Genomic DNA, 26,591 nt, shown 5'->3' with positions numbered 1-26,591 from the left:
TCCAGAGGCACATTTCAAATAACCCACCTACAAAAATAAACTGAATTACAGTGCTTGTAAGTAGAAGTTGAGAAAAAAAGCTCCCCGGGAGGCCGTCCGGGGCTGATTCGGGAAACGCCGCCCAGGCTGGGCACGAAGCCAGCCCGCAGGGCTGCCTACAAATCCCAGCACGCCGGCAGCAGGGCTGAGCCCCAGCACAGCTCCTGCCTGCTTCCTGCCAGCTCCAGGGAGATATCAACAGCAGCATCTTGGGCGAAGCTGGGCAGAGGTTTGGACACCACACCGGGGAAGGGAGGCAGCGCTAGAGGTGAGTTCGGGCTTTTGTCTCTAGCAAAGCCTCAACACTCTTTCCCAGCTGGAGGTATGCGGTGCACACTCTTTGCTAAGCTGTGGGGTCCAGCAAGCATCTGCCTTAACTATTTGTGTGTGTGGAATTGCGTGCATGTGTGGTGCTTGCAGGAGCTTTGTGCACATGTAAGTGTATGTGTTACATACATATCTGTGTAAGGGCTGTATGTAAACAACGCTTCAATTACTATAGGAAGAGAGAGGGGGGAGAATCAGGCTTGGTTTGCCAGGTTTCAAGGGACAGAGCAGAAATTAGAGAGGTTGCTCTCCCTCTGCGATGTGGATCTCAACTCCTGTCACCTCTTTCACTTTCGCTTTAAGAAAAGAGGCCCCAAAACATTACATATTTTAAGCGCTCCTGCCCGGGTGAAATCCCTTCAGGGGAATTCTCCCTGGTCAGACAGGCTGGCAGCTGTCACCGTGAGGGCTTGGCAGGATGAGACCCTTCCCCACACAGGGTGCAAGTGGAAGAAGCATGGAGATACTCAGCATCTCCTAGGGGAGCAGCCCTGCCGACGGGGCTTTTCACCCCAGGGAGGAATGGGGGAGCACACGTGCAAGAGTATGCCCCTATTTAGATTATATATGAAGTCCTTTCATCCATACATCCAAAGGGACCACTAGATGAGTATCTGAAGTCCTCCAGCAGCAGGCATGGCAGGACAGTAAGGAGGGTGAAGTCCCTGGCAATAAGACATTTGTCAGTGAGATTTTCCCCGTGCAGACCCTGACTCTTCACCCTGTATGCTCTTTCTGGTGTATGCTAGCACAGCCTCTCACCCCATTAATCAGGCAGCACATTAAAGGGGGAAACAAGGTTTTAATTCCCTTGCCATTCCCAGCACTTCCAGGCAGAGCCGTCCTCGCCTCCTCTGCTCTCCAGAGAAACCCCACAGCACATTTTTAGGAGCTGTGGGGTGGAAATAACCCCTGTGGGAACAGGAGCCAGCCCCATCCCACAGGCTGAATCCCGATGTCCACTTATAGCACTAACTAGTACAGAGAGATGAAGTGTACAGCAAGGTGGTTATGGAAACCACAGGACCTGGGCACGCAAAAGTGGAATTTCTTCCTTGGCTACTAGGCACAGGCAGACCATGCAACTCCCCAGGACTTTGGTCTGCCTGCACATATGCCTGTGGCTTATGCATCCTGCACCCAAGCATTCACCACGCATCTCGACTTACTTGGGCCTTTTATACCCACAAAGGAGCTCCTCATGCAGTGAATTTGCTTATCCGGGGATAGAAATTCTCCATTCAGACAAAAAGTAGCAAGAATTGCAGTAAGAATGCAAGCTAGAAGCCTACCTGTAAGATCTTTTACAGGCTTTTAGATTCACTCAATCCCCAAGCCTCATTTAGGGTACATAAAGATTTAGTTTGCTGCGAAAAAAAGTTTGCTGAGAAAAAAGCTTCACAAACTCCTTCAGAAATTCCCAAAGGAAAAATATTCTTTGGGAGGGGGGAAAAGATGATCACTGCTTGAAAAGCCACTCTTCCATTATATTTAATTAGAGCTCTCAGGCCAGGTTTTCTCACAGCAAAGCTGTTGTCAGCAGAAGCAGGCTCATTTTGTTTGGGCAGGATACTCAACCCTCTTTGCCATTTTCTTCTCTATTCTTCCCCCTTTAGACTGGTTGTATTATAATGCATCGATTTAATTGTACATTTTCTCTTGTTTGATGCTGAAACTGGAAGATGGCAGAGCCTGAAAGCACGGTTATAAACCCCAGTGTGAAACAGGTAAGAGTTGCTTGTTACAAAATGCAGATCCTCAGTCTCAAGTACATTTCGAAATGTCACTGTAGGAGATGACACCACAGCCTGAAACTGTGGTGGCCCAAATTGTTGGTGCTTCAGTTGCATGGACAGGACTGATGCATTTGCTCACACTTAATTTTGGAGTGGCCAAGGAGAAAGCAGCAGTTTCTACTTCATCAGTCTCTCCAGAAGAGAGATAAAGTAAGAATAAAGACACCAGGACATGCCCAGCTCAGCCCAAGCAGTTGACTGCAGCTGTGCTGTGCCCACAGATGCACAAATGATGAAGCAATCCCCTCCCGTGTGGGCTGTCCTCAGAGCATACTGTGCTTACCAAACAGGTTGGGGTTTCACAACTGCCTGCTTCCATCCTCGGTGACCTGAAGATGAAGATCAAGTTTGATACCTCTCCTTCAAAGGCTCTCTGGCATCAGCAGAGCCAAGAAGCATGACGCATGGGTGATGCCTCCAATGTCCAGCCCCACTACCCCATGCTTACCCCACCACCCCAAGCTCCTCCGTTGTGTTCCCCCAACCCTTCTTTTCCTCCTTCCCCTGCAGAAAGACCCCAGCAAGGCACTGGTCATTGCTGTGACCACCAGAGCCATCTTCAACCTGGAGGAGGAGCACCAACTCTACCTGGAGAAGGGCAAGGAGGAGTATGTGAGGCATCAGCAGGCCAACCAGGACAGGCCCCTGTCACCAGGCACAGCCTTTGCCTTCATCCAGGTGAGCCCCACGCCAGGCTGGGGGCATATGTCAGCACTCACAGGCCAGGCTGAAGGCTCAGCCTTCCTGGCTGTAGGTCTCAAACCCTACACCAGGGTGCAGGTACAACACTCCTGAGACCTGCTCCTCACCAGTCCCACATCTCCACCTCCTTGCTGGTGCCCTGCTCCCTGCCCTCCCAACTGTGCTTTGCACAGGATGGCTGCTCTCCACCCCATGCTTGTACTGCCATAGGTGGCAGCTGCAGTGCAATGTCCATACTGCTCACATCCTCCCCCCAGCCACTAACCACAGGATTGCAGAATAACCCTCACAGTCATGCCCCTTGCAGAAGGGTCTCGTCTGTTCCTCCCAGGCAGTGCAGTATGTGAACAAGAAGATCCTGGAGAGCAACCCAGCAGAGGAGGACCTCTTTGACATCCTGCTGCTCTCCAACAACAGCCCAGAGAGCGGTGTGCGCATCATTAACAGTGCTAAGCACTACGGTAAGGGGGCACACCCCTGAGGGTGGGTATCTTCTCCCCACGGGGGCTGAGGAGCAGATAAGGCAGTAGTGGTGCATCAGGAGCAGAGACAGGGCCAGGGGAAAGCACACAAAACCTGGGGAGGTGAAAGGGGTTCATAAAGACAAATTAGCCCTGTAACAGACTTTGCTTACATTCCCTGACCCAAAGGCCTGGAGATTTCCAAGTTCTGCTTCGTCAGTGATGAGGACTCCACGCAGTACCTGAAGTCCCATGGGGTCAAGCTCTTCCTCTCAGCTGACAGGACAGACGTCTGCAATGCCCTCCGGAGAGGTGCGTCTCCCCCTCCATCCCACCTCCCCAAGCACAACACACTTTTCCCAAGCAGCAGTGCCAGAGCTCATTCTGTCATGGGTGAGAGGGGATGAATGGCACCCTGGCCACCACCGTAGTCCTGAATGCTGCTTCTGTCCCCACCAGTAGCCCTCAAAGAGCAGGGGTTTACAGACTGCTTCACAACGGAATGTTTTATGTGTAAATCTGGCTGCAGCTCTGCTATGCACAGGTCCTTTCCTGCAGAACATTTAAACCTTTCTAACCCAAATGCTGCTCCCTGGATCAGTGAGGGGAGCATCATCAACTTCCAGGGCTTTGTGAGGATGCTGTGGATACTTGCTTTCTTGGTACATGCAGAGTCCTTAATGATAAATGTAAGCACATGGTTGACCTGGATTTGAGTGCATGCAGCCCCTGACAGTTCTAATGGGGTTAATCTCCTCCTTATTAATTTGCTTGGGTATGAGCACATCAGCTGGCCAAGGTCCTTCAGGTCAGGAGCAAGCCAGCCACAGCCCAGACTTCCCTCAGCTACAAAGCCCAATCCTGAAGTCTCCCTGAAGATCATTACTGCTCTAACAAGTGTCTCATCTGGGGGCCCCAACCCATGGATGAGAGCAGGCAGGGAGCAGCTTGTAGGAAAAGACCTGTAATTAAGCCATTTACCCCAGTCAAGCAGAGGTGCCAGGCCCTATTACTCACAGCACAGAGTGCTAAGTCTGGGCATTAACACCAGGCTTGGCAGAGGGACCGGGCACCAGGAAGAGTGCTGCCCATGCATTAACAACAACCCAGCAGTTCTCCTAGCAGCCCTCAGTGTCCATCCAGTCCCTGATCAGCAGCATTGCCTTGTGCTCCCCAAACAATCCGGCCTTGGAAAGGCCGGGATGACCTCCATGGAAACCCTCCTTGCTTGGAGAGCCCAACCACAGACAGTGCCTTTTCTGGAGACTTTTTTTTTCTGAAGATATTTGTAGCGTTGGATGGGGCCGTGGAGGCATGGAGAGGAGCTGCCCATGCACAAGGTGCCCCCAGGACATGGTGGTTCCCTCATTCCCCCACCAAACCCATCTTGTTCCATCCCACAGGGGTCTCGGCAGCGCTCGTCTTCCAGCAGGAGGTGCAGGCCCCCAGCACCCCGCTGCGCGTGGCCTTCGATGGGGACGCCGTGCTCTTCTCCGATGAGACCGACCAGGTCTTCCGGGAGCAGGGCCTGGAGGGAGCGATGCAGTACGAGCGGGCGATGGAGGCCGTGCCCATGGGAGAGGTGAGCGAGGCGGCCACAGGCCCCATGCCCACCATCAGCATTGCCCCTGCTAGGGCTTTGCTGTGCGTGGCCAAAAAAGCACAAGTTTTTATGGGTTCCCTTTGCATTCAGCACTGCTCTGTCCCAGTGGGGGCTGATCTGGAGTCCCTCCGGAGATGGACCTGGCATGCTGTCTTCTGTAAGCAAGCATCTGCTCCCAAAATTTGGGGCTACGGTTACCCAGAGTGTTCCTGTGGCCTTTTGTAGGCTGGGACAGCTTGCTGTGCCGATCCCCTCACCCAGGGGTGCTGCACCTTCTTGGTTCCCTCAGAATTAGCATGAGCACCAAAAGGCTCACTCACCTTCCTGCTGAGCACCCCAGGGCATGTGTGTGGCCAGTACATAGCACCAGTCCCAGCACTGCCCAAACCTACACCCAACAGGCATTTCTGTGCACTGCAGAGGCCTAAAAGACCTTGAAAGGGGAAAAAGTGGATTGAACAGATGCTTCCTTCCTTCCTACCCACTCTCAAGTGTCTTGCTGTGCTTCCAGGGTCCCATGAAAGCCTTTGCCATGCACCTGGGGAAGATACACAAGAAGTTCAACCGTGAGGAGTGCCCCATCCGCACCTACCTGGTGACTGCCCGCAGCGGCCGGGACATGGGCATCCGAGCCATCAAGACACTCCGGGAATGGGGTCTGGCCATTGACGAGGCCTTCTTCATGGATGGGGCTCCCAAAGGCCCCATCCTCGCCCAGATCCAGCCCCATATTTTCTTTGATGATGGTCTTCATAACATCCAGGGGGCTCAAGATGTGGGGGTACCCTCTGCCTGGGTCCCCTCATGCTGCTGATGGACTAAGGACCAGCAGCTCTCAGGACTGGTCCAGCTGAAGGCCAGCTTGGTGGAATAGGAAAGATTTATTAACCTACAGCAAGCAAACCTCAGGGAAACGGGGTGGGAGCATTGCCTGAGAGCACATACCACCAAGCAAGACTGAATGCTTCTGAGACAAGGTCCTTTAGACCAGAGATGCAGCTGCTCCAGGAAAGACAGACACCTCTGCTGTGACTCCAGGGACTGCCACCTACCTGTCTTGTAGGGCCTGGGGGCTTCCTTCTTCTACAAGGATAAACAAAGCTACTGCCCCACACATGCGGGGAAGGAAGCATGAAAGTAAGCACTAAAAAAGCAAAGTTCAGTGGTACTTAGCCTCCAAGATTTAATCTCAGGAGCTCTGCTCAAAGCAAGTCCCCAAGACCCTGCCTTGGTGGACACACTCAGTGCAGCTTCCTAAGAAGAATGATGCATCACCAAGCCCTCATGCAGCTCTGACCAACAAATTCAGCACAAGGATAGACCCCAAAGCTGTAAAGCACCTATAAGCTTTTAGAAACCAATGAGTAGGTTGAGGAAAGAAGCCCAAACTGTAGCCCCATATGTATTAGAGCACAAATACCCTTTTTTAGGCATTGCTCACAGAGAGTGCCCTTAGGAGGCCCAGACCTGTAGGACACAGCTCCTGGAGCAGCAGGAGATGGACCAGGGACGAGGACAAGGCTGCAAGATAGGTCCATCCAGGAGACCGATGTAGCTCTGTGGTTCCTCCAGGTGAGGGCACTAGAGGCAGCCACCTGCGGCACAAGCTATGCAGGGGGATAGGGCTCAGGGCTGCAGACCATCACCCAAACATCTAAACAGCCCTAGGTGCCAAAGCCTGAGCTTAAATAGGGCTGAGAGTGGAGGGCGTGGGTGGGGGCCCCAGGTGAAGCTGCTCAGGGCAGATGTGGTCCTGGGCAAGCCCAGGACCACCGTGCCTACCCAGTACAAAGCCACCCCTATGCAGGGATGCCTCTCCTCTGGCCCTTTTGACTCTGCTCCTAATTTTACCAGGCAGAAAACAGCCCCAAAACTTCACTTGGAGGTTTCTCTCCCCAGGGCTGGATGTCAGTGATTGCCACTAGAGGCCACTGTGCTGCCCTGCTGCCACCCATGCTGTGGGGGAACAGGACCATTCCCCCAAATCTAACACGTAAAAGCAGCCATGAAAACCACCCTGGTCCCCAGCCCATCCTGAAACTACAAGTTCCCTTTGCTGCATTAATTTTCCATTTTTTTTAATTAAAAAAAAAAAAAGAAAAAAAAGAATGAAATGCAAATTTTATGGCAGAAAGAGAGAAATAATCAGATTTTTTTTAAGGTTTCATCACTCTCACCAATGCTTTTTCCCCCAATAAATAAGTAAACGACACTTGGTGTGATTTGCTGGTGCCCCTGGTTGAGTGTGCTTGGGAAGAGGGGTGCAATATCTTGGAGCTGCTTTGCAGACATGGAGGTTTTTTATCCAGGCCTTACCCAGACGTGTGCACGTGGAGCATGTCAGGCTGGGCTTGATGCTGCTGCGAGCACAGGAAACCTTCAGTGGGTTTTGGATTAGCTCCTTGCAGAGCAAAGGCCATCAAAATCCACACACAAACCTCAGAAAATGCCAAAATCTTTAATTTAAAGCAGTTTTCCCCCCACCCCACGTACCTCCATGCTAGCTCCCACACGCACCTACCCAGGGGATTTTCTCCACCCAGAGCATGGGACCATGGGCAAGGCAGCTGTCCCCATTGTGGGACATGGGGTGGGTGCCGTGTTCCCATCTATGTCCCTACTGTCCCGGTTTTGGGGCAGGTCTCACTCCGGCAAGGGGATCTTCCAGAGGGAACCACCTCCAAAAAAAAACCTTTCTGCCAAGTCCAGATGCTGAAATGAGATGTCTAAAAGCAGTGACATCAACAACATCAGCTCCTAATGATTTGCTAATAATGTTAAGTACTTGTCAGCCTCAATCACTGAGCAAACATTAATTATGGGATGCTCCAAACAAGCGGGGGCAGATGTTCGTCCCACTTGTATGGAGGTCAGATATTTTTGGGCTTGGCAGCTGAGTGCCTGCATCCGGCCTGGTGGCACCTCACGGTGGGGACCTGCAGGTGGTCGCAGATATCCCGGCCACCCTGAGCTGCTCTGACCTTTGCCAATGGCCATGAGGCAATCCCTCACCCCGAGATGAAGCTAAATTTAAGGCTGGCTCGGTCAATGCCTTGGGTGAGGGGGATTAGCTGAGTCAAGACGGCTGGGGACGGGAGCACGTGAGCGGTGGCAGGCCGCGAGGTGCTGAGGCAAGGGGAACAGGCCGCGTGCCTTCCTCCAGCACTGTCAGCACGGCAGGAGGGGGGTGACAAGGCAACATGTGCCCAAAATGGGGAAAAAAGGAAGGAAGCACGGGGTTCAGGGGATTGCTTCACGCAGAACCAAGTGCTGCTGCTTCAGGCTTGTCACCCTATGGCTTTCCCTGCCCTGCTCCGAAGGTGGAGCGTCAGAAACAGCTTCCAGCAAGCACTGCTGCAGCTTAGCCACCTGTCGTGTGGGGAAACTTCTTGCTTCCATCTTACAGACACCTGCAATAAATTCATTAAAGGTTGGGACAATAACGCCATCATCATTGCTTGGGACATTCCTTGGGTCTTGACTTTCCAAGGCATTTGCAAGGGTGCAAGGGGTGCAGAGGGGTGCAGAAGGAGGTTCCTGCTCTTAATTTTGGCTGTTGCTTTCCAGCAAGTGCTTTGGCACCCCACATAGCCCCAGCCAGAGCTGCTTCATGTTACTGTCCCCCCAGTCATTGACCCAACGCTGCTTGGGACACCCCTGGGACCCTAACTCTAAGCCAACAACTCAGCTCCAATCAGCCACGCAAACCCCCAGAAAAGGAGAAAGCTATCAACAGCGTCTTCCACTTCTTTTATTTCCACCCGTATCCCTCCCAAGTGACCCTCACCCTTCCAAGCCAACCCTCCTCCCCAAACCAAAGGGATTTAGTGTTTTGTCACATGGAGGTGCTCTAATTGCATAACCTATGGGCTTTTGGGGGACTGACTGGGTTAGAAATTAAAGGAAATCATTAAAAATAATGCTGGTGAGAAAAATCAGAGGGATAACCCTCGTTATGCCTGCTTGGAGGCACGTCTCATTTGGGTTGGGGCTTCCTGTCTGGGGTCAGGGGGTGCCCATGCTGATTGCACCCCTGCCCGGCTCTGTCCCACGGCAGCTTTTCTCACTGGGTGCCCGCAGGGGCATTGCTCAAGGTATGCAATGCGGGCGCATGGGGTGCCCATCGCTTCCTGGCGTGGGAGGCAATGAATCGACTCTATCATTGCCACTGCCACCCATCCCGTCAGCTGCCTGCCGGGCTTCTTGTCACCCGTACACACACGCAGCTCCTGCCAAAATAAATAAATAAAAAAAATCGGGGCGAGGCAAATACAGCGAGCTCCCTGCCCCGAGGAGAGGATGCGTCCCCATGGTGGGTGCCAGGCGTGGCCCCGGAGCTGGTGGCTGCGGGGGCGGTGGGACAGGGGTGGGGAAGGATGCTCGAGCCCCCATGGGGGTGGAGGGGCTTTGGGCAGGGCCACGGACACGGAGGAAATGGGGACAGGAGATGCGAGGCTTGGCTGCAGCCCAGCGTGGGTGAAGACACCAGGGTCGCTCATGGGCTCAAAGACAGACATTTCCCTAAGCATTTTGCTACATAAAACCATTTTTTCAGGGGAAATAACTCAGGGAAGGCATGCAAAAGCTCAAGTCTCCCAGCTGTGGCCACTAGTGAACTATCCTCGCCTACCACCAGGATTAGGGTTTGCAGCAAGACACCAAAGGAACAACTGCCACCCAGGCTAGCTCAGTGGCAGCCATACTTAGCGTCTCCCCTGGGTCACCACAGCCCCTGCTGGCAGCAGAAGGGTGTTAATGTGTGTGCCCTGCATCCAAAGCAGCCCCAGTCAGTTGGCACCGATGGCACAGGACCGATACCCATCAGCCAGCTCCATCATGGGTGGCTCTTCCTCAACCCTTCTCCCTCGCCTTTGTGTCAAAAAGTGAATTTTTGTGAGTTTCCCACAGGTTTAGGAGATGGCGCTGGGGACGGGCAAGGTCCTGGCACCACGCCAGGAAAAAGTTATCATGGCTTCTCTCTGTGCTTGGGGCTGGTGAATCAGGCGCTGCTAATTAGCTGCATCCATTAACATTGGCACCCGCTGATGTGGAGTCACGGTGTTTTTAACCGTTTCGCCCCACGCCTGCCCAAAGCACAGGACCCACCCGGTCTTGCCGGTGTCACCTGTGGAGGGGACCCCGGTGCGCAGGAGAAGGCGCTCCTTCATCCCGCGCCGGGGCTGAGTCATTTGACTGGGGAATCGCAAGAGGTTGCAAAATGGTGGCCCACTGCCAGGGGCGCGTCACCTGCCACCCACATCCCGCGGCGGTGCCTGCACACCGCTCGCTTTCGGACGGCATCGAGAAGGGAAACGTCGCGGGGGGAGCAAAACCTTTCGCATTTGCATCCCTCGTAGAGATGCTGAGTGGCACCAAAGTGACACCGGGGACAGGTGCATGTGGGTGCAGCCGTGGCAACTCTGAACCCATGGATGCCGAGGCCTGGAGCTGGATTAAACACCACGGGGACACCCCAAAAAAACTTTGGTGCAGCCCCAGCATCGTTGTACACCCAGTCCACGGCCACGCGATGCAGGGCCGGGCCGGTTGGATGGGAAACGCATGCAGAGGAGCATGCGGGGCGCCAGCACCTTTCCCCTCCAGCTCCAGAGGAGGGTTTGTGCCTCTCCCACTCGTCACAAGACGCTGGGAGCACCCCAAGGGGCTGCAGCCCAGTGCCACCCCTGTGTCGTGAGCGATCAGGATCAGACCCTTCACCCACCCACCCCGTGACAGGCAGCAGGCCGTGGGGGGCAGGCGCGACACCTCCTGCTGCCTCAGGACCCACGCAACAGGGACCGGGGCCACCGGGACCCTCAGCCCCAGGTCCCCAAATCCTATCTGAGCAGGGTTTGCTGAGTCACGGGTGCTGGCTCTGCTGACTCATGGTCAGCCGCTCGCCCCGGCCACGTGCCCGCGGGGCAAGAGGGAAGCGGGCCCTGGCCAGCGCCCGGGCAGGACTAACGGGACCTCGTGGCCGGGCTCGCGGGAGGATTTGCTGGGAGCAGCTTTGTTTTATTTTTGGCCCCGAGACGCCGTCCTGGCCCCTTTTGTTTTCTCCAAAAGGAGCTTATGGAGTTTTGGGTTGTTTTTTTTTTTTGTTTATTTGTTTTGGGGGGGGGGCAGGCAATAGTGTGATTTAGTGCCCCAAAAAGTTAAGCCGGCTGGGTGCGGGGCTGCGGTGGGTGCTCCTGGATGAGAAGCTTTTGGTGGCACTTGTGGCACAGACCCAAACTGGGGATGGCGGTGGTGGGGAGGGAGAGCAGGAGGGGTCCCAGGGGGGCACTTCCCAAAATCGCTTCCCAAAAGGGGCACGGAGCGATGGGGGCAAGCTGGGGATGGGGCACCCGGCACAAAGCCCAGGGGGGAGGCAGCGTTTTGGGGAGGAACACGCAAATTTGGGGGGTTTCTTTCTGGGTGGGTGATCCAGGGCGTGAAAGGACCCCATGAGCCCCTGTCTGAACTAAAACAAAGTAAAATGAAATTAAGTAAAACAACATAAGATGAAGTAAAAAAAGAAAAGTAAAATGAAGTAAAACGAAACGGAATGAAGTAAAGCTAAACATGACAAAATGAAGTAAAACAAAGCAAAATAAAAATAAAAGAAAATAAAAGCAAAATAAAATAAAAACAAAATAAAAACTAATAAATGAAAATAAAAACAAATAAATGAAAATAAATCAGAACATAATGTAAAATTAAAATATTAAAAAAAAAAAAAATTAAATCAGCCTGGAGGGATGGACCCACCCAGTGCAAGGTGTCAGGGGGTGCTCTGTATGCTGGGGGACGGGGTGGGGGGGTCAGCAGCAAAAACACGGAAGGAAAATAAAAACTGGGGGAAAAAAATAGAAAAATGGGGGTAAAAAAGAAAAAAAGGGAAAAAAAAAAAGCACTAAAGCCAAGATCAGGCCGCTCGTGACAGCCTCCCGGTGTTTATTCCCCTTTTCCGTGCGGGCTGAGTCACGGGGTGGGATCAGAGAGCGAGGAGGGGGCCGGGGCTGTGCCCCCCCCCCGTCACGTGACAGGTGCGCAGCCCCTCCCCGTCAGCTGACCGGGCCCAGGGCCGCGGCTACAAAGGGGGGGGCGCGGGCGGGGTGGGGCGGGTGCCGCGGCTCTGTGAGGGGACGGGTCCGTGCTGTGGCCGCCATGGGGCCCCGCGTCCTGCTGCTGCTCCTCGCCGCCCTGCTAGGGCCCTGCGCTGCCCTCATACGGTGAGGGGCCGCGGGGGGCTGCGGGAAGGGGGCTGCGAGGGGGTGGAGGGCTGCGGAGTGCTTCCGTGAGGGGGGGCACGCGTGGGGCGGGGGGTGCTGGTTCGTGTTGTAATGGGGTGGGGGCCCTGGTCCGTGCTGTTGCGGGATGGGGATGGGAGTCGGGGTCCTGCCTGGGCTTGTGCTGGGGGATCCAAGTAGTAGAGCTGGGGCTGCTGCTATTTGGGGTTTCTGCCCCCTGGGGGGTGCCCCCATTTGGGATTTTACCCCCCCCACGTGTATCTGGTTGTGAGGGGGATTTTAGGGCTCCCCACCTCCCCTCTGGTTTTCGGGTGGGTGAGGGAGGAGAGGGCTGTAGGGGCTTGGGGGTCCCTGTGTTGTGCGTGCACCCTGCGCTTGGGTGGTGTTCCCAAGGGGGTTATAGGGAGGGAGGCAGTGTGAGTGTGTAAATCCCATAATCACCCCCCTATAGAAGCTCCTGTTAACCAGCTGTCTCATCCTGCAGGATCCCCCTGACCAAATTCCCCTCCATGCGCCGTGTCCTGACTGAGGTGGGCAGTGAGATCCCTGACATGAACGCTGTCACCCAGTTCCTCAAGTTCAAGCTGGGCTTTGCTGACCTGGCTGAGCCCACACCAGAGATCCTGAAGAACTACATGGATGTGAGTACCCCAGCAGGGCACCCGGCCTTGCCGAAAGCTGAAGGAGGGAGAGAAACTTTGTGCACAGAGCTTTGACCTCTTGCTTTCACTTGTAGGGCTACTCCAAGCCTTTTGCAGTTGCTTAACATCATTAAGAAGTTAAAAATAATAAGCTTGGTGCCATGGAGCTGCTGTGTTTGCATCTCCTGTGACCTATTTTCTTTTCCTTTCTCCCTAATTGCTGTGTATAATGGTTGTAAGTAGGGGCCTGTGTGCTTGCTGGTGTTCTTAACCTCTTCTGGCTGGTTTTGGCAATGCCACGCTGTGCTTTGTCACGTGGAGGTGTAAAATTTGTCCCCCCCCATCCTCTTCTGCATGGAAAATCATCCATCCCATAATACCCAGGTAATAAAGATGAGATTTTCCCCATGGCGCAGGTGCTGCTGCCTGGGCAGGTGTCCCATGCACAGCCCTTGCCCGGGGAAAGGGAAGGTGCTGGCCCTGCTCCTTGTGCTTGTCATGTGGCTGGCCCTGTCCCCACCGGGCACCTTGCTGGGGAAGGGCTGTGAGTGTTTAACCAGCGATGTCGAAAGCCTGTAGCACCATGGCATGGGGCTGCCGAGCCCTGTGCTGTTGGAGCTGGGATGTTTGCCTTGCACTCTGGCGTGCTGGAGATGCTCCAGGTGAGGGCTGCTGGGGAACCTTGCCAAAAATTCAGGTGCTGCCCCAGAGCATGCCCAGCAAAAATGCTGTCTTGAGTGTAGGAGGGATGGGAAAGCTCCCATGCTGAAGTGGGGCATCCTGAAACGTTGCTGGCAACAAAGTGAGCCTGTGGCATGAGATAAGGGGCTGCTGGGACCATGCACATCCAGCAAAGCCTGAGGAGCCCTCCTAGCTAGAGAAAAGGCACAGCTACACCTTGCCCACCCCATATGTTCCCCAGCAGGTCTGTATATGGGATTTATGGGGTCACTGCAGCCTTGTCATGCAGTGGTTTGGCCATTTTGTTTGGCAGCAGCCTGTGAGTTTAAACATCCCGTCACTTGGAAGGGGTTTGACCTTGGTGGTAGCTGGTGGTGGTGGAGTGGAAACTTGTAGCGGGTTATTTTTAGGTGGGGTGACTCCAGAGGTAGTGGAAGCAAGCGCTGGCTCCCTGTTGTGGTTAATGGCAATGGGTTATTAATTACTCAGGGAGCAACCCCAAAGGGCTAACTGTTCAGGAGGTGAGCTCAGAGCAGGCAGCTCTGATAATCCTGTCTTGGGATTTTTCCCTTCTAACTGAGTACACCCAGACAAAAACTCAGTTCCCACACACCCCAGGGGCTCACCAGCCAGCACTGAAAACCCCTGTGGCTGTGGCAGGCCCAGCTGCTTGTGACTTGCAGTTCTTCCCCCAGACTTGCCAGCACAGCAGCTTCCCAGCAAGCTTGTGCTGTTCTGGCTTTTCAACAATGCAGGTGCTTTGCCCTGGCCTCCTCCTGTCTTGTTCTTCCCTGCTGTGAACCATGTTTCTGCCTGCCCACCTTCCTGTTTCTGCTGTGTCTTCATGCCCTAAAAGTGCTCCCTACAAATGCCTGTCCTGCTTCTCCCTGATTATCCTTTTCCCACCTGCTGTAATTACATTTGAACATCTGAGGGAGCCTCCCTTATGGAGCATGTCACTGCCACGGGTGAGAGGAGGACAATGTTTATGTAAGAAGCAATCCCCATTTTTGTTCCAAAAAGCTCTGGGAAAGACATTTGTGATTTTTTTCCCCTTGCTGTTACATGCTTTTGTGTTCCCTGGAAGCCTCCAAACCACCAGGACACCCACCACCCTTGTGTGTGGGTACTGGCCGGGGCTCCTGGTGCCTGTCCCTTGCCACTGCAGCGGTTATCTCCGTAGCTCAGAGCAGCTCTGCAGGGCATGCCCTGTTATCAGTGGGCACCTCTGCTCACAGGCCCCTTTCTCTTTTTTGCAGGCCCAGTATTATGGCGAGATTGGTATCGGGACCCCTCCGCAGAAGTTCACTGTGGTCTTTGACACTGGCTCCTCCAACCTGTGGGTGCCATCTGTGCACTGTCACCTGCTGGACATCGCCTGCTGTAAGTGGGATGGCTTATCCTTCCACGCACGATGTAGGCATCAACATCAGGACCAAAATGCAGATCCCACACCCCAATGATTAGCTGAAAGCCCCTGGCTTGCATTGTTATCATGCCTGCCTGTTGAGGGGACAGTTTGGCTAATGCAGAGTAGTTTGTGCAGATGGTAGACCCTGCTGATCCACCTGGAGGGAGGATCTGTACTGGGAGGAGAGGTTTGAGATGGTGCCAAGCCCTCCTTGTCTCTCCGGTTCACGCCCTGTCTCCAAAAGCTTCTCTTCTCCTCTCATCATCACCCACGCACAAGCTCCAGCCTTCCTGAGCAGCCGCAGTCCTGCAGCCAGGAACCAATGAGCACTTCCACAGGTCGCAGGGTTTCTCCCCAAATTATAGACTGTTGTCCCATTGCGCAATGCTGGGGGAAAAAAAAATCAGCTTCTTGCCAGATCTGATAGAAACTGTCCTAGTTTCTGTTTTATTGCTGCATGGAGCATGTGCCTACATGTTCATGGATTTTATAATTAATGAGAACCAGGTAAATGCTGTTTTCTGGGATGAGAATGTCTAAGGAATCACATGCTTTCTCTTTTTTCCTCTTCTGTGGTGTTACTATGTGATAAACCTCCACAGATGCAGGTGTCAAATGTGGCTATGGCAAAGTGCCCCTTAAAAGCCCCAGCTGTGCAGCTTAAGCAGAGTGGAGGACCCTGTGGAGCCAACAAATGTGAGCAGGAGAGGTGACCTCTGGTGGCTGTCAAGGGCAGGGAGGAAACCTGGACCTGTGCCCTCCTCGTACAGCTCTATCATGCCTTGCCAGGCTCCAAAGCAGCGATATGTTACAGTTTCCACCCCCTTCACAGGGACAGGCAGGCTGGGCAGGGGGAAGCCCCAGTTCTGAGAAAATATTTTGTGTTACGTGCAGAAAAGCAATGACTGTAGAAAAATTCTAGCTAGCCTTAGCCAAAAAAAAAAATACAAATACATAAACAGAAGATGTTTGTGTGTGGAGCAGACTGTTTGAAGCTCCCCAGCTCTCCATGGTGTTGTGGGCAGCCATGGGGACATCTGCCTCTCTGCTGCCTAATGTGCCCTGATGCACTAGCCACATATACTCCAAGCTCTTAACGTGCTGTGGCCAAATCCTATTGAAGTGCCAAATTGGATCTCCCCTCCTGATTCCCAGACCTTCTCGTTGCAGACAAACCTGCTTTCTTATTGCTAAGCCTCTGCTTGTCTTGGTGCCCCAGGCGGGTTGTGGGGCTGGGTACTGAGGAGCAGAGGTTTTGTGGCTGGTGTGGAGAAGGCAAACAGCAGTGCAGGTGTTTCCAGTGTTACTTTGGGGGTTGGCTTTCACTTGTGACTGACGCTCGTTTGATGTGTAAAGGAGAATTAATGCCATATGTCCATCTTTCCCACTCCTGGGTTGCAGTGCTACACCACAAGTACGATGCCTCCAAATCCAGCACCTACGTGGAGAACGGCACAGAGTTTGCCATCCACTATGGGACAGGGAGCCTCTCGGGATACCTGAGCCAGGACACGGTCACGGTGAGTAATGGCTGCATTTCTCCCAGCTGCCCCGGCCAGCTTTCGGTAAAAGCACTCAAAGCAGTTTGACTTCAATGGGTCTCACTTCTGGAGTGCCCCACTCCTATCAAGTATGCTTCAGCCCTGTGTTTCTAAGTGCTTTGAAGTGAGGAGGTGACTACAGCAAAGGCAGGCAGGGAAGGGATTAACCGGAGGGTCAGAAAAAGCAGAACTGAGCCTGAGCCATACATACAGTGTTACTGCAGATGTGCTCTGGCTGTCCTCTTCTTCCTGACCCTGGAAAGTTCCCAGCCTCAGTGCATGTCAACCCTGTGGGTTGCTGGGGATGCCCACCTTGCTGCTGGCTGCTGTCATGGCAGCAGACATCCCTGTGGGCAGCTGATGGCCACACCAAGCAGAAATGGGCTCTGCCACCATGGAGCCAGCCCCATCCTCGTTCCACGTGGAGTGGTGCTCATATGTTCAGATGTCTTGGGCATTCTCTTTGCTGGCCTGGCTGGTGGTAAGCTGGTTTGCTAGTAGTTTCTTGTCTCAGTTTCCTTTTCAGTGAGCAAAGGCTGAACTTTCTGCCCTGTGAAGAGTGGGTGCCCTGCCCGAGGGACTCTGGGTATTCCCAGGGACAAGTGAACTCAAGTGTGTCAGCTGCTGAAAGTGCATGGCATGTGCTCCAAGGTTACTTGGCTCTCCTTGCTGGGATAATAAAAGCATATGTTTGTTTAGGGTGGGGAGACCAAGCATTATGAGTAGGCACAGAAATCTAGGTATTTCTGGTTTTGTTAGTTTCAGCTGGAAAGTGTAGGCTTACCAATTTCATAAGGATCGGAGAAAAAGCATCCAAGCTAAAGAAGAGCCTGGAGCTGGGGGCAAGCAAGGAGCAAGCACTCTATAGCTTGTCCTTAGGGCAGGAAAACTTGAAGCTAGCCTTGAAACACCGGATGTGGCTCGTGTGTTGCATATGAAGTTGCCACCAGCTCAAAAGTTACCACCTTTGGGGCAGGTCCATCTCTGGGGGAGAGGATTTTTCATGGGCTCACTGAATCTTGAAAATCAGTGGGGGCTGTGAGGGAGAGCCATGGGGACCACCAGCAGCTTTTTACGCCTGCTCTCTACCTCCTGCCCTTCAAGCCCTCCCAGCTTGAAACCCTTTCAGTTTCACTTTGTGCAATTAGTTTCCTGCATTTTTTGTTTGACTGAGGAAAAAACAAGACAATGGCCTCCTGCCCAAGCTTTTCCATGCCTCTTGCTGCACAAAGACATCTTGCAAGTAGCAGTAATGGTTTCTTATGCCAGCCTTATAAAACACAGGCAGAGATGTTGCCCTGGGCCCTGTGCTGCTGGCTGTTGCCAGCAGGGTTGGTGGCAGAGTGGCTGGGTGCTCTGGGACAAGGTCTGGAAGTTGCTCCTGTGGTCATGGAGTGGGGCAGCGAGGCGAACAGCAGGCTTTATTGTCCTGTGAAAGTGTGGGCTGGTTTAGGCGCTTTCCGGCTTAATGCAGGGGCTGAAGTGAGTCAGAAGGAAAATTGCAGCTTTTTTCTGTAATTATCACCCTAATGCCTGCCTGCTAATTAGCTCTCTGCTTCCCAGCAGCACAGAGGAAGGATTTTGTGCCTGAGCTTGTTAGGGGGAGTGGGGATGGCTGTCGGCAAACAGCGTGGCTGGTAGCATTTGGTTTCTGTCTGGGCAGGAGCAAAAGAAATCTCTTGCATGGGTCATGGGCGGCATCACTCTTCTGGTGCAGGGGAGCAAGGTGGGTTCAGGGACCTTCAGCTTGGATGCCAAGATGTTTCCAGTGCTGGCTCCTTGCTTTCCTTTCCATAGGCAAGTTCACAGTCTGGTGTAGTTCTGAAGTGCAGACACTTTGAAACAACCTTTGGGGTTGCTGTCCAGATGGGTGGAAAGAGCTGCAGAAGCATGTGGTAGCACTGCCACCCTACTGAAAGGCACTGCTTGGTGGGTGGCCCTGAGTCCCTCTGCCACTCAGCCCTGACTTTTGTTCAAAGATGGTGCTGAGCTCCAGCTCTGTGGAGGAGTGATGCTCCATGGCACTGCTCTGCTTGCCCCCCGACAAAGAGCAGGTCCAGTCAGACCTCTGCTGATGGGGAGTCTTGGCTGTGATTGAAGCCCAACCTTAGGGTGTCCTTCAAGGACAGCAGAGGTAACACCCATGGGTGCAGGAGGAGCCCTCTCCACCTCTCTTAGTGCCCTCTCTTAGTGCCTCTGGGTGCCTTCACCTTCATCTGTCTTCACTGCGCACCTCATGCTTCAACTGATAAAAACTTGTGGCTACTCTGTGTCTGGCTGAGAGCCAGCTGAGCGATGGAGACAGCAGATCTGTCATCTGGCATCAGCGCTCCACTTATTATGCACTTGGATTTCAGTCCTGCTCAGGACTGAGCATGGGCAGAGTTTAAACAAGCCTGCTGAGACCCCACTGCCAGGCTGTTATTTGCCTCTTCAATTTCTCTGCATTCTTGAGGAGGACTTCAAACAAACCCAGTCTTATCAGTCTATTTTCCTTCAGTAGAAGCCTTATTGAGCTTTCTGAGCTGCTGCAGGACCAGCTTTGGGTGGCTGCCCTAGGTAGAGAGTGGTCTCTCTGCATTTCTGCTTCAAGAGGCAGAACCTTTTGAAACAGCTTTTGAGATCTCTAGGACTTGTGAGCGGATGTATTACTGTGAGCTGTTCTGGACCACATCCTGCTGTGTGGCTTTAGCTATTGCAAGGCTGAATTGCCCTTTCGAAGCTGCAGATACCATTAAAGCCAGTGCTGCCTGCCTGGTCACAGGCTGTCAAACCCTGAGGGGATGTTTGTCATTTACAGGGATCGTTATCTGCCATCAGGTGGGAGAGACCAAGCTTTTCAGTCCAGCCTTGTTTACTACAGGGCCAATTGCTGGAATCCTAGCACAGACACTAAAATTGCCTGTGGTGAGCCAGAAGCTGGGTGGCTTCGCCAACAGGACAGTTTTCTGCAATTTCCTTCTTCCTGGGGATCTGCCCCCAGTGAGGGGGGAGAGGTGTTTCAGCTTTCCAGTGGAGAACATCAGTCCTTCTCATGGCTGGTGACAGACACGACCTTTGCATTCACCTTGCTCTGACTACTGCTTTTGTGCCAACCTCACTTTCTGGGCTGGGTCTTCCCTTGCCATGGGAGGTGTCTGCAAGTTGGTCATCATTCTGGAAATAAAGTAATACCCTGAGAATATTTATTATACTGGGATGGTTGTGAGTCTGGCAGAGGTGAGGAGAATTTGTGGTCCCAACTAGGTATGGATGTGGCACCCAAGGAGGTGGGACACAGATGAGTTAGAAAAAGCCCAGGTTGAGGAATGATGCAGCACAAGAGCTGCTCAAATTAGGGGGAAAGGATGCAGTAGGCAATAAGGGAAGGGCTGTAGGGGAACGTGAGGTGATACGGTGCCATCTGTGCAATGAGGAAGAGCTGCAAAATGGCATGGCCAATGCCAGGACCCAGCAGGAGGCTGGAAGGGCTGAGGTGGACAGTGAGCAGAGTTTCTGCCTGTGGGGACACGCTGGACTTTGCAGGGACTCAAGGTGCCACTGGGTGACCAGAGTGGACTCTCCCCACCAAGCAGAGTGGCACCAGGATGTCTGATTTTGATGCAAGGGCATCAAATGCAAGGGCAAAAGCATGGTGGTGTGTTGAGCTTGTGTTCAGCAAGACCCCATTTCCACCCTGGTCCTGTGGATCAGTTTTCTTCATGTTTCTTTTTCTTCTGTCCCCACCTCCATACAGCTCGGGAACTTGAAAATCAAGAACCAGATCTTTGGGGAGGCCGTGAAGCAGCCGGGCATCACCTTCATTGCTGCCAAGTTCGATGGTATCCTGGGCATGGCATTCCCCAGGATCTCTGTGGACAAGGTCACTCCTTTTTTCGATAATGTCATGCAGCAGAAGCTGATTGAGAAAAACATCTTCTCCTTCTACCTGAACAGGTACTGTTGGGTTTGGTTGCACTACATCCCATTGCCAGGACAAGCCCCACCTGTGCCAGCACTGCTGGGGAGGTGTCAGTCAGTTCTCCTCGCTGGAGCAGGAGGGCCAAACCCTTTTCTGTGTCAGTGTGAAGTAAGGAAAAGGAGCAGAAAAGCAGCCATTCTACTGATCAAAAAGCTGGGTAGATCTGCTACCTGATTGCTGCTTCTGATGAAGAGAGGGAGGATCTTTCCAGAGGAAATAAAAACAAAGAGGGTTGTGATCACAAGATTGCGTGCAGCTAAAGCAGCACGAGTTAGAGGGTTGAATGCAGCCCTAGCCTGCAGCCAAAATCCACAAGCAACATGGCCTTGCCTTCTTATACAAACACTGTTGATGGGGCTGATTCTTCTTCCTGCCCTGGGAAAGCTATGTAGTGCCTTCCCCCTAGTGCTGCCCACCCCAGGGCACTCTGAGCCAAAAAAGTAGCAGATCTGGAGAGGGGAGGACAGAGGGCTGCTTTTGGCAGCTCCAGCGCCATCGCTCCCCCATCACCATATTTCTTCCCATCTGCTCAGCAGCAACCTTTTATCTGACAGCAACCTTGAGGATCAGGCTCTGAGGCCGCCGGTTGCAACAGAGTTGGGCACAGTTAACCTATGCAGCGTGCTTTGGAAAATATTCCAGTTTCCCCTTCCTCACCTCAGCCTATCTCAGAGTACCTGTCCTTACACTGATATAATATAGTTCAATACCAGTTGTCTCTCTCCAACACTATGAACATGGTGCTATAAACCCCCGAATGTCCTGCTGTGTATTTCAGGGACACCTGGAGGGGTTTTCATCACCTTGCCTCTGTTGGTGATTTTTTGGTTTTTCTTTCAGAGACCCCACAGCTCAGCCAGGCGGCGAGCTGCTGCTTGGGGGCACTGACCCCAAATACTACAGCGGTGACTTCAGCTGGGTGAACGTCACACGCAAAGCCTACTGGCAGGTCCACATGGATGCGTAAGTCCTGTTGTGTGTGCAGACAGCACTGCGTTCCTCATGCCTGGTGCAGGGCTGAAGGCCTCCCATGTGTTAAATGTTGCTGAGCTGCTTGCCAGCAGCTGCGGAGGAGCAGGATGAGGCCCCAGGAAGGCAGCCCTTGCCTGAAGGGCACGGCGCAGCAATCAGCATGCATTGTTGGAGGCAGGGGGAAGGGGAGCGGGCTGCCGGCCGGCGAGCCCCGCTGTCTATTCTGAGCTCTCCCACGTGATGGGAGCTGAGAAGCAGCCTGTGATCAGTGCGTGCCTCTTTCCCAAGGACTGCTGCCCTTCCTGGCGCAGGGTCTTAGTTCTCATCTTCCCCAAGCCATGCTGCGTTGGCAATGCCTGCAGAGATCAAGGCTGGAGGGCTTTATCTGTCTGCACTGCTGTGAAATGTGATGCAGGCAAGGAAGCCAAGCAGCTTCTCTCCTGCCTTTTTAATGTATGTGAATCCTTCCCTTGCCCACAACCCCCCAAGCTGTCTCAGCACCTGGTTAACCCTTTTCTTTTAGCAGTAGCACAAACTTATGAGAAGCACCAGGATTTGAGAGCCCCTAATGCATCACCCTTAGCTTGTCCGTGTGCCCATCAGCTGCGGTGCTTTGCACCAGCATGCAGATAGCAGTCCAGGGTGTCTGCAGAAACACAGTCATGCAGCAAGGCCTCTGTTTAATTGGAGGCATGGAGGGGCTGTGTAGGGTAGAGAAACAAATGTGCTGCATCAAAATTCTGAGCACTCATCCTTCCCAAGGACCTTCCATAAGTGTCTGGTGCAGCCTTCTATGTGTGTCCCTTCTGCCCAGGCTCAGTTTTTGCCTTTTCAGCTCTTCTTTTGCTGTCGCTTTTGCTGGGACATCTCTAAGGGTTGTCTCCTCTCTGGGCATCTCTCCCTAGGGTGGATGTTGCCAATGGGCTGACTCTGTGTAAGGGGGGCTGCGAGGCCATTGTGGACACAGGCACCTCGCTCATCACCGGCCCCACCAAGGAAGTGAAGGAGCTGCAGACAGCAATTGGTGCGAAACCACTCATCAAGGGCCAGGTGAGGCTGGGGAGGGGCACAGCACGAGTCTGTGGCTGTTGTGGCATCTGCAAACTCCCTGCTTTGGGTGTGTTGCACCCAGATGCTTCTAGAGACACTGGTCTCCTGCTTCCCCTGTTCTCTGATCCCAGCCTGTGCTCCTGGAAAAGCTCCCTGCATAGCAGGGACTCCTCTGTCCTTTGGGATGGAAATAAGACAAATAGCAGGGCCTGGGTCTTGTGAACCTTGGGAGGCTTTGGGTCACCTCTGCCATCCCTCTGGAAGGTGGGGGAGAGGGGTGCAAGTTGTGGCTGAGGCCAAGGATTCAAGGATTCATGTTAATGAGAGTCCGGAGGCACTTTAATACAAATGCATTTAATGCAAATGACAGCCCTTCCCTGCCAAGTTTTTAACTGTCGTACTTAATCTCCCAAGGTCGTCTCTCCTCCCTGAAATCCTGGAGGGACAGGGAGCCCCTAGGAAGGATCCTAGGGACTCAGCAGAGCTGGGAACTGAACCTGGCATCCTATGGCTCCATCCCCACAGCCCTGAACTGTCCTTAAAACCCTCTGTCCCCTGTTTGGAGCCTGGAGTGGGAGCAGTGTGCTTGCCCTGGCTCAAGGTTTTTCTGCACCCTGAGATGAGTATTTGGGGAGGATGGGAAAAATGTGGTTCTGCCTGGGGAAGATCTTTCTGTTTCCTGAGGACTTGGGAGCTGCCATCTGAAGCCTTTGCTGTTTCTATTTCAGTATGTGATCCCCTGTGAGAAGGTGTCATCTCTGCCTGTTGTCACCCTCACGCTAGGAGGGAAGCCCTACCAGCTCACCGGAGAGCAGTACGTCTTCAAGGTGCGTCCAGGGCAAATTCTGCCAGCCTGTTCTTCTCCCCAGGGCCTAACTTTTGCCTTCTTTGCTTGGAGCTAAACCAAGAAATCTAAAACCCAAAAGCAAAGCCAGAACAGGCACTTGGTGGCAGGGAGGGGAAAGCATGAAAGATTGTGGTTGTGGCAGTGGCTGCTGGGTCCAGGAAACCTATGTAAGGTCCTGCAGGAACAAGATCCCCTGCACAATGCTCTCTCTGTTGCGGGGAGGAAAGAAGGGCAGGCAGTTATGGAGCTTTCTACAAACCCTCTGCCCTCTTCTGTTGAGTTCTGGTAGCATTAGGCCAGCCTTCTCACAGGGGCTACTGGTCTGGCATGTCAGCCATCCCATGATATGGGATTGACTTCTAGCGCAGAACTTCAGCAGTCTCTCTTAGATTTCACAGCTTTCACAAGGTACAGATCCTGGGCTGTGCAGCTGAAAAGCAGCTGGGGTTGGCAGGTGTTATTGCCAAGCTCCTGAGGTTGGGGAGAGGTGGGGATCTTTGGCTGAAGCTCTCATTTTTCTCCCTAGGTTTCTGTACAAGGAGAGACCATCTGTCTGAGTGGGTTTTCAGGCCTGGACGTCCCACCCCCTGGTGGCCCGCTCTGGATCCTGGGGGATGTCTTCATTGGTCCCTACTACACTGTCTTTGACCGTGATAATGACTCTGTTGGCTTCGCCAAATGTGTCTAAGCGCCTGACCCCCCCCCCACTGCCTCCGCCATACACACACTTGCACACACAGGAGCTGTAGAGAAAGCTTACCAGGATTAGAAACCCAGTCAGTGGAAGAGAAAAAATTGAACTAGATTTAAAGTTATCAGGAAAATAGTCATTGTTAGTGCCCTGCTAGCTACTTTTCCCCCTCTGAATAAGTGGTGCTGGGACATCTTGAGTTGATAATGCCAGCTGGAGTAGCCCCTCTCCTTACTGTTGTATCTCCCGGTATTTAAGATTGAGAAAAATTGTTCAGCTCTAAGAATCAATGTCTCCCAGCACTGGTCTTGCTCCTGGGGAGGCAGCTGGCTGGCCCTGCTCCTGCAGAGGAGCTGTGGGGCTTCTTCACTGGGGGAGAAGGATGGAGACAGCTATCCCACATGTTAGGTTGTACTTCTGGTTTGTCACTGAAGTGGGGGAGTGGAAGGGGAAGGAGTCCCTCACCCCTCTGATGGGTGAGGAAGCAGTTGCTAGACCTCTTCTCAATGAGTTGGTGCTGGCTTGGTCCTGAGAGAGCATGTCCTGGGCTGGAGCAGTGGGGAATCATGTAGCATGCACAGGAGTTGAGTTTTGGAGTCCAAGGGCTCTGTTAGTGTGTCTTTTGTGTTGTGATGACACTAGCGAGAGCTGGGGATGTGATGCGAGCATGCCTGGCTCGAGCCTATTAGACCTAACAGGGCAGGGATTTGTAGGGGGGCTCCAGCCAATGGGACTCTTCAGGGAGTAAGAATATAAGGGGGGGGGGGTCACAATAGTATTTAATAAAAGTCACTTGATTTCATGTCCCTGAAAGCCCAGCTTTCTTCTGGAGGCTGAGCAAAGCCACTTGACCCAAGTTCTCTTGGGTCTGGTGAATTTCTTCCAGTTTTTCCTCCTTAACTTCATCTGGAGCCAGCGAGCTGAAGGTAATGTTTCCCAAAGCAGCTAAGTGATCTACAAGCTTAAATCACATGAGACTTGGAAACATTATCCTCAGTGTTTTGAACTGCCCCGGACTTGAGAGACAGTTGGCAGAGGCAGTGAGGCTTCCAGGCAGGAGGGTGCCATGGAGGCTGTGGGCTTGCATTTGCTCCTTCCACTGCCCAGTTCCAAAACCCAGGGTTTAACACCCCCATACCTGGTATGTCATTCCCATGTAATTAATAGTGAGAGCTCTGTTCATTTACCTTCTGTGCTGCAGACCAAGTGAGGTGCGTTCCTGCTTTGGAGAGGTGGGAGCTGAAGCTGTGCTCACGTTCATGCCTTCCTCCTGGAGATCCAAAATCTGCATGTACAGAGCGGCTTGCTTCACAGGGCTGGCATCAGTAGGCATACATTGGGTGAGCAAGGAGACAAGTAGCTGTGAAGATGGTCAGGTGTCCTAAGTCACAGAGCAGAACAGAGTTTCACAAGGCTCCCAGTCCATGCTGAGGGAGAGAATGTAGTCACGTTGGTTTCCCAGTGTTTTGGATCAGGTCCTGAGGTTAGGGAGGTGAGAGAAAGCTGAGGGTTGCAAGAGAACCAGATCACCACAAGAGGTGACCCCAGACTGGACAGAACAGCTGGTGAAATCCCAGCTAGGGGTTTCCTAGGGGCACCTAGCCTGCAGATGTCTCTTGTCCCCACCTGCTGCAGCTGGTTGGTTTGGCTTTATAACCAGAGCTCATGCCGTGGAGGGGTCTGGCATGGGCAGTAGCGACAGACCTGAGCACACTTCTAATGCATCCGTTGTCCAATGTAACCCTGGGTGTGATTGCTGCTTCCAAAGCTTGCTTTTGCCTGCTCTTAGACCTGTAACCCGGATCTGGATGCCTGAGGACATCTGTTGCAGACTGAGAACAGCATGCTACTGGAAAAAAAAAATAGATGCTGTAAAATCAACAGCTATTCTGGCACCTCTCCAGAGAGCACACTCTTCACATTAAGTGCACTGAGCACCTCGAGGTCCTGCTGAATAAACCCCGAGCTGCAGGATTTATCCAGCACAGTGAGATGGCATCCGCGTACCTGTTAATCAGAGCTGATGTGGTGTGGGTGGTGGGTTTGGGATGTGTTCCGCATCAGATCCTAGTGGGAAGTGCAGAACGTGCCATCATCCAGCAGTCCTGGGGGCTGTGCAATGCCTCGTGCTGCCCATGGGGTAGCCTCCAGGGGAACCTGGCTCTGGGCTGGTGTCTGTCCTCAGCCACAGTGACTGCCTGAGGGAGGAGCGTGGCCCAAAACCATGCCCGAAAACCATGCCCGGGGTGGCATATCATAGGGTAGGCTGGAGGAGCAGTTTATTTGATGTGACTGCGACTGCGTTTGCTGTACAAATCATAACCTTCACTGAGCTGGGTCTCCTCCCCTTGTTCTTTTATCTGCATTTTAAAACCAAACTCTAACTGTGTGACTTTTTTTTAATCTAATTTGCTGTCAGAATTACTGTCTCATCCTAGGAAATTGAAAAGGAAATACAGTATTTTTCCCCCTTAACTGAGTCTGGTCTTTCCTTGAGCAGTTTGAGGGGCTGAATCCTTTCTTGATGTCAGGGGCCTGCCTCCCCCATTCTGTTGGGTCAGTATGTCTGGTGCCTCTCCTGAGTGGACTTCTACATATCCTTTCCTTCCCTTTGACCAGGGAACATGCTGGGAGGC

At 53.0% G+C, this 26,591-nt stretch overlaps 2 protein-coding genes across 3 annotated transcripts; both read left to right on the top strand.

Annotated features, from left to right (window-relative positions):
- Window positions 1–143: 143 nt before the first annotated feature.
- On the top strand, window positions 144–7,139 carry LOC121071279 (cytosolic 5'-nucleotidase 1A-like). 2 transcript variants are annotated; one of them, XM_040559503.1, is made up of 7 exons: window positions 144–307; window positions 2,049–2,093; window positions 2,673–2,840; window positions 3,196–3,325; window positions 3,515–3,637; window positions 4,729–4,907; window positions 5,440–7,139. In XM_040559503.1, the coding sequence occupies exons 2-7, from the start codon at window positions 2,049–2,051 to the stop codon at window positions 5,740–5,742; spliced, it is 948 nt and encodes a 315-aa protein (XP_040415437.1). In that variant the 5' UTR covers window positions 144–307; the 3' UTR covers window positions 5,743–7,139. The 2 variants fall into 2 exon arrangements, with proteins under 2 accessions (XP_040415437.1, XP_040415438.1); XM_040559504.1 differs by having other exon boundaries at window positions 222–307; window positions 1,983–2,093.
- Window positions 7,140–11,857: 4,718 nt separating this feature from the next.
- CTSD (cathepsin D) lies at window positions 11,858–26,430 on the top strand. Its single transcript, XM_040559224.1, has 9 exons — window positions 11,858–12,142; window positions 12,645–12,801; window positions 14,742–14,865; window positions 16,295–16,413; window positions 20,171–20,370; window positions 21,236–21,358; window positions 22,273–22,417; window positions 23,146–23,244; window positions 23,791–26,430. Exons 1-9 carry the CDS (start codon window positions 12,078–12,080, stop codon window positions 23,950–23,952), a joined length of 1,194 nt encoding a protein of 397 aa, XP_040415158.1. The 5' UTR covers window positions 11,858–12,077; the 3' UTR covers window positions 23,953–26,430.
- Window positions 26,431–26,591: the final 161 nt, after the last annotated feature.

This window comes from Cygnus olor, chromosome 5 (assembly GCF_009769625.2).
Source record: "Cygnus olor isolate bCygOlo1 chromosome 5, bCygOlo1.pri.v2, whole genome shotgun sequence".
In the NCBI taxonomy this organism is placed as follows: domain Eukaryota; kingdom Metazoa; phylum Chordata; class Aves; order Anseriformes; family Anatidae; genus Cygnus; species Cygnus olor.
Note: the sequence above shows the minus strand (reverse complement) of the source record. Positions and strands in the feature narration are given on the sequence as shown.